This window comes from Leptidea sinapis, chromosome 29 (genome assembly GCF_905404315.1).
Source record: "Leptidea sinapis chromosome 29, ilLepSina1.1, whole genome shotgun sequence".
NCBI classification, from domain to species: Eukaryota; Metazoa; Arthropoda; class Insecta; order Lepidoptera; family Pieridae; genus Leptidea; species Leptidea sinapis.
In genome coordinates, this window is record NC_066293.1 from 12,635,323 (window position 1) to 12,641,734 (window position 6,412).

At 53.3% G+C, this 6,412-nt stretch overlaps 1 protein-coding gene across 1 annotated transcript; it reads left to right on the forward strand.

Annotated features, from left to right (window-relative positions):
• The first annotated feature begins 320 nt into the window (after nucleotides 1-320).
• Nucleotides 321-2,261, forward strand: LOC126973578 (uncharacterized). The gene has a single exon (XM_050820903.1). It carries the CDS (start codon nucleotides 321-323, stop codon nucleotides 2,259-2,261), a length of 1,941 nt encoding a protein of 646 aa, XP_050676860.1.
• The last annotated feature ends 4,151 nt before the right edge of the window (nucleotides 2,262-6,412 follow it).

Consider the following 6,412-nt stretch of genomic DNA (forward strand, 5'->3'; position numbering starts at 1 on the left):
TTGTGGGTGACGCTCCGCAGAGCGTCGCGGTGTCGCTAGTGTCGCGCCCGCGCGAGACTCGCGGCGAGCGCGGCGAGCGCGGCTCGCGCTTCTCTCTGTGACGCCGAGCAGTGACGCCGACAGGTCGAAGACTTAGAGGACACTAGCGTAATAGATATAAGTAGTTATTAAGAACTGTGTGGTTAGATACTCTATTGTAGGTTAGTGCTTAGACATAGTTTATTTACTAATTAATATTTTCATAGTGTATAAGTTATGTTATAAATTTTTTGTGTGTTTATCTGTTTCCGTTGTTGCTTGTAGTCTGTAAACCTGCAACAATGGACACGGATAGCTTAAATGAGTCGAGTTGCTCTGAATACGGTGCTGGCCGGAAACGGTCGTTTTATAAGCGGTCGAGTAATTCCGACCAAGCCTCGGCTACTGAGACCGAGGAATCCGTGGAAAGGAGGGCCAATAAGGCCAAAAAAAAGGCTGCTGGTCATACAGCAGGGTTGGCTCAGGCCAAACGATTGCTAAAAGAAGGTAGGGAGAAAGAACTAGAAAACGAGTTAGAGAAGAAGCTCAGGAGCCAGGATTTCCGGAAGCCTGCTGCTGTTGAGCTTGATGCTGAGCCTGGAATCTCAGATGAGATTCTAGGCAAGGACCTAGAGAGGATGGCGGGGTTTGAAATCCTGCAACGTGCGAATAAGCGGTCCCAAAAGATTTTGGACATCGCCTTAAAGTCGGGCAACCTGAAAGGTGGCTACGTGCGCGACCTTAAGATTGCCGCCAAAGATATGGCGGAGATGGTTGAGGTCCTGACGGCAAGGACCGCAGAAGAGGAGTCGCGGCAGCTCCGCGATGAAGCGCGGCGGTTGTCAAACGACAACAATCGCCTGAGAGCGCGGGTCACCGACCTCGAGAATGACCTGAAGGCCATACGCAGGGAGTTCTCGGAACTAAAGGCTGTGGAGGACACAGTGGTGGCGGAGGCTCCATCCTCGGAGGCAGCCATCATCAAGAAGGTGGTCGAAGGTCTGAAGGGTGACCTGACGCGAACCATCGGCGAGATGATGGACGCCAAGCTGGCTGGTATCGAAGACCGGTTGCTGCCGGCACCGGTGGTCCGGCCGCCCCTGGCAGCTGCCACCAGGCAGGTCGAGCGGAGCACTAGAGAGGAAGCTCCCCAGGGCCTCCCTGTCCCAGCGGCAAATCCTCAAGCCGATTCGTGGACCAAGGTGGCGGCGAGGGGAAAAAAGAAGAGGACGCAGCCTGCTCCAACAACGGTCAACACGACGTTGACCGCGCCGGCTAATCCGGCTCCGCAGGCGCAGGCTGGAATCCGCCGGATACGTGCGACTGAGTCCACCAAGCCAGTGGAGCCGGTGAAGTCGGTGAAGCCGACAAAGGGAGATGGGCTGGCAGGATCGCCCAAAGCGAAGGTGAGCCTCAGGCCACCTTCAACTGCAGCGGTGGTCATCACCCTGTCCAAGGATGCGGTAGCGGGGGGCGCAACGTATGCTTGGGCACTCACCGCTGCTAAGCAGCGGGTCAGCTTGGCGGACATAGGGGTGAAGGAGGTCCGCACAAGGAAAACGGCCCTCGGAAGCCGAATCCTTGAAATTGGGGGGCCCGAGCGATCTCAGCAAGCTGATAGGCTTGCTGAGGAAATACGTGGAGCACTAGCAGGGATCGCGACTGTCAACCGGCCTGTGAAATCCGTGGATATACGGATCAGCGGGCTGGAAGACAGCGTGACGCTAGATGACGTGGTGGGGGCCGTTGCTGCCAGGGGGAATGTTCCCCGCGAACATGTGCGTGCGGGGCGTATCTCCATGGGCAGCACGATAGTAAAGTGCCCCACCACAGCAGCAAAGGCGATCATGCAGGATCGCCTTTGTATCGGATGGAGCACCGTACGGGTCACCCTCCTTGAGGCTAGGCCTTTACGGTGCTTCCGGTGCTACGGCATCGGACATGGCAGTGCAACGTGCACTGCAAAGGACCGCAGCGGCCTATGTTGCCGCTGTGGTGGGACAGGGCACCTTGCACAAAGTTGCACCGAGGAGCCAAGGTGCGACGTCTGTGCCGATGCCGGAGCACCCGCAGGACACCGCATGGGGGGGCGGAGGTGCAACCCCCCGCTAATTAAAAGGAACACACCGAGAACGGGGGTGCCGGCCCCCGCCATATCCATGGAACCGAGCGCACCGAGCGCGCCCACCAGTCTGGAGGGTACGGTTGCTCCTCAGGGGGAGCTTGAACAAATGTCGTCGTAATGGACGGTACGACACTGTTTGAGCTCCTTCAGGGGAACCTCAATCACTCGGCTGGGGCACAGGACTTATTCCTGCAGTCAATGGCCGAGTGGGGTGTGGATGTGGCGGTAGCGGCGGAGCCATATAGTCCTCCCGAGAGAAGTAATTGGGCGGCGGACTCTCATGGCTTGGTCGCAATTGTTGCACGGTCAGGGGGTCCGCCCCTGATAGCTCGGGAAAGGGGGGATGGCTTTGTCGTAGCAGACTGGGGCCCTCTAACAGTGGTGGGGGTATATTTTTCCCCTAACAGACCTCTGTGGGAGTTTGAGGGCTTCCTGGGCTGCCTTGGGCCGGCCATCAGGAGGGCCAGGTCCCGCCTCATATTGGTCATGGGGGACTTCAACTGTCGCTCACGTAGTTGGGGCGACACCATGACCGGAGTGCGGGGTGCTCCCTTGGTGGCATGGGCGGCTGAGCTGGGCCTCGTCGTTCTTAACACCGGGGGAGTAGCGACGTGCGTGAGGCCTCAGGGGGCATCGATAGTTGACATTACCCTCGCCTCCCCTGAGGCGTCGTGCAGGGTCACTGCCTGGCGGGTGGTGGAGGATGTGGAGACCCTGTCGGACCATAGGTACATCCGACTGGGGGTCCTCACATCTAGCTGCTGCCCGGCTCCTGGTGTCCCACCGGAGGGGGTGAACTCGGCCTTCCCGAGATGGGTGATTAGTCACCTTGATCGGGAATTGGCCGAGGAGGCGGCGATCATAAGATCGTGGCTCAGGCCCGGAGGCCCAGCTATGACAAATGACGTGGAAGCGCTGGCTCTTGACTTTAAGAGGGCGATGAAGTCCCTCTCAGACTCTTCGATGCCACGTTGGAAGAGGGCCCCGCGCAGGACGGCTGTTTTCTGGTGGTCACAGGAGCTAGCCGTCCTACGCACCGAAAGCATAGGGGCCCGTAGGGCCTATCTGCGGAGTCGGCGTCGGAGAGGCGACACGCCTGAAATGATGGAGGGCCTTCGAACGGTATATTATGACCGAAAGAGGGCTCTCCAGTCTGCGATCAGGCAGGCTAAAGAGAAGGCTTATGAGGACCTTCTCGATGGCCTGGAGAGGGACCCGTGGGGGCGCCCTTACCATTCAGCTCGAAACAAGCTGAAGGGTGGGGGGGCTCCGCTCACGGAGGTCTTGGAGCCAGCGCTTGTAGAGGAAGTGGTCGCGGGGCTCTTCCCCACCGCAGTGGACCTGATCCCGCCCAGAATGCGGGAGCGGGAGGTTATGGAAGAGGCGACAGGGGAGGTCCAGGGCGTGACAGATGTGGAACTGGGCCTCTGCCTTGATCGCCTCAAGACAAGGAGGAAGGCTCCGGGCCCGGACGGTATCCACGGCCGTGTCCTGGCCCTGGCCTTCCCACATGTCGAGGGGGAACTCCGGGGACTGTTCGACAAATGTCTTAATGTCGGGCGGTTCCCGGAAGTATGGAAGGAGGGACGCCTATGCCTCATCAAAAAGGAGGTAGGGTTGGGTTGGGTTGGGTTGGGTTGGGTAGGGTAGGGTAGGGTAGGGTAGGGTAGGGTTGGGTTGGGTTGGGTTGGGTTGGGTAGGGTAGGGTAGGGTAGGGTAGGGTAGGGTAGGGTAGGGGAGGGGAGGGGAGGGGAGGGGAGGGGGGAGGGGGGAGGGGGGGGAAGGGAGGGGAGGGGGGGTTAGGTTAGGTTAGGTTAGGTTAGGTTTGGTTAGGTTAGGTTAGGTTAGGTTAGGTTAGGTTAGGTTAGGTTAGGTTAGGTTAGGTTAGGTTAGGTTAGGTTAGGTTAGGTTAGGTTAGGTTAGGTTAGGTTAGGTTAGGTTAGGTTAGGTTAGGTTAGGTTAGGTTAGGTTAGGTTAGGTTAGGTTAGGTTAGGTTAGGTTAGGTTAGGTTAGGTTAGGTTAGGTTAGGTTAGGTTAGGTTAGGTTAGGTTAGGTTAGGTTAGGTTAGGTTAGGTTAGGTTAGGTTAGGTTTTTTTTTTTTGCGACTAGTGGCCTACCTCCCTGGCAACTTTCGTTCCAGGGCCGAGGAGCTACTAAGCTACTTCCTCCCTACCATTGAGCTGTAGGGTTTGGGGGTGGTTTATTATTTATTTACAATGTTTATGTACAGTCGCTTACACACTAATATATATTTTCATTACATTTCTTACATGATATTGATCTTATAACTAACAGATTTTACATATATATTTATTTTTTTTTTTCCTTTTATTAGCTTTTTAATACTATACAGATTCTTAACACTATCTTAACCTAGGCACACATTCTTACAGACTATTGGTAGTAAAAAGGGCCCTATGCTCAGTCATAGGGAACCGTGCTTTACTTATTTATTGCTAAAATTTTTATTCTTATCTATTTCCTACCTTACTATTTATTTACACACATTATATTTTAAGCTTTTTTACATTTATATTGCTGCCGTTCTTCGGCAGCACATCTATCAATATCTTGAGGCAAAATGCCTCAAGTAGTTCTCGTTTTTCTGACAATAATAAGGGGAGGTTGGCCTCCAGTACGGCCACTCCACTCTGGACCTCAAGGTCGTACCTCCACCGACCGAACCTAGGGCATTCGAGCACCAGGTGCATTGCGCTTTCGTCAGTATGACCGTCGCAAATGCACGCTGGGCTATCCTTCAGTCCGAACCGGTGGAGATACGCCGAGAAGCCACCATGACCCGTGATGACTTGGGCCATCAGAGCGGAGAAGGGTGCCTCCCGCACCAACTTGTAAGCCGCCACGACGTCTGGCAGGAACGCCTTTGTGACGCTTGCGGTGTGACCCGCAGTGTAGCGCTCCTGCCAGACGTCGAGGGTCCTGGCTCTTATACCGCGGCGAAGAGTCGAAACCGGTACTCCGTCGTATGCGGCCCTCGATTTCGAATGGAGCGCCGCATCCTTCGCCAAGTGATCAGCCCTCTCGTTCCCCTCAATACCTACATGCGCCCGAACCCAGCGGAACCGAATGGTTTTCCCCAATTCTCGAGCCCGCCGGATCAGGTTTTTGATTTCGAAGGCTATCGGGTTAAATGATGATCGATCCCTTAGCAGCTCCAGCGACGACCTGGAGTCACTAAGGATCTCGACCTTCATGTCGGGAATCTTCAAGATGTCCTCGATAGCCTTCGAAATTGCGCACATCTCGGCCTGGAAGACAGAGCAATAATCCTCTAATTTGAGTTTCCTTGCTCTGACTTCCAGGCCTCGCCGCCTGTATGGTTAGGTTAGGTTAGGTTAGGTTAGGTTAGGTTAGGTTAGGTTAGGTTAGGTTAGGTTAGGTTAGGTTAGGTTAGGGTTAGGTTAGGTTAGGTTAGGTTAGGTTAGGTTAGGTTAGGTTAGGTTAGGTTAGGTTAGGTTAGGTTAGGTTAGGTTAGGTTAGGTTAGGTTAGGTTAGGTTAGGTTAGGTTAGGTTAGGTTAGGTTAGGTTAGGTTAGGTTAGGTAGGTTAGGTTAGGTTAGGTTAGGTTAGGTTAGGTTAGGTTAGGTTAGGTTAGGTAGGTTAGGTTAGGTTAGGTTAGGTTAGGTTAGGTTAGGTTAGGTTAGGTTAGGTAGGTTAGGTTAGGTTAGGTTAGGTAGGTTAGGTTAGGTTATGTTAGGTTAGGTTAGGTTAGGTTAGGTTAGGTTAGGTTAGGTTAGGTTAGGTTAGGTTAGGTTAGGTTAGGTTAGGTTAGGTTAGGTTAGGTTAGGTTAGGTTAGGTTAGGTTAGGTTAGGTTAGGTTAGGTTAGGTTAGGTTTAGGTTAGGTTAGGTTAGGTTAGGTTAGGTTAGGTTAGGTTAGGTTTAGGTTAGGTTAGGTTAAGGTTAGGTAGGTTAGGTTAGGTTAGGTTAGGTTAGGTTAGGTTAGGTTAGGTTAGGTTAGGTTAGGTTAGGTTAGGGTAGGTTAGGTTAGGTTAGGTTAGGTTAGGTTAGGTTAGGTTAGGTTAGGTTAGGTTAGGTTAGGTTAGGTTAGGTTAGGTTAGGTTAGGTTAGGTTAGGTTAGGTTAGGTTAGGTTAGGTTAGAGTTAGGTTAGGTTAGGTTAGGTTAGGTTAGGTTAGGTTAGGTTAGTTAGGTGTTAGGTTAGGTTAGGTTAGGTTAGGGTTAGGTTAGGTTAGGTTAGGTAGGTTAGGTTAGGTTAGGTTAGGTTAGGTTAGGTTAGGTTAGGTTAGGTT

Coding starts and splice junctions, on each gene's coding strand:
- LOC126973578 (XM_050820903.1), top strand. CDS start 321: ATGGACACGGATAGCTTAAATGAGTCGAGTTGCTCTGAATACGGTGCT.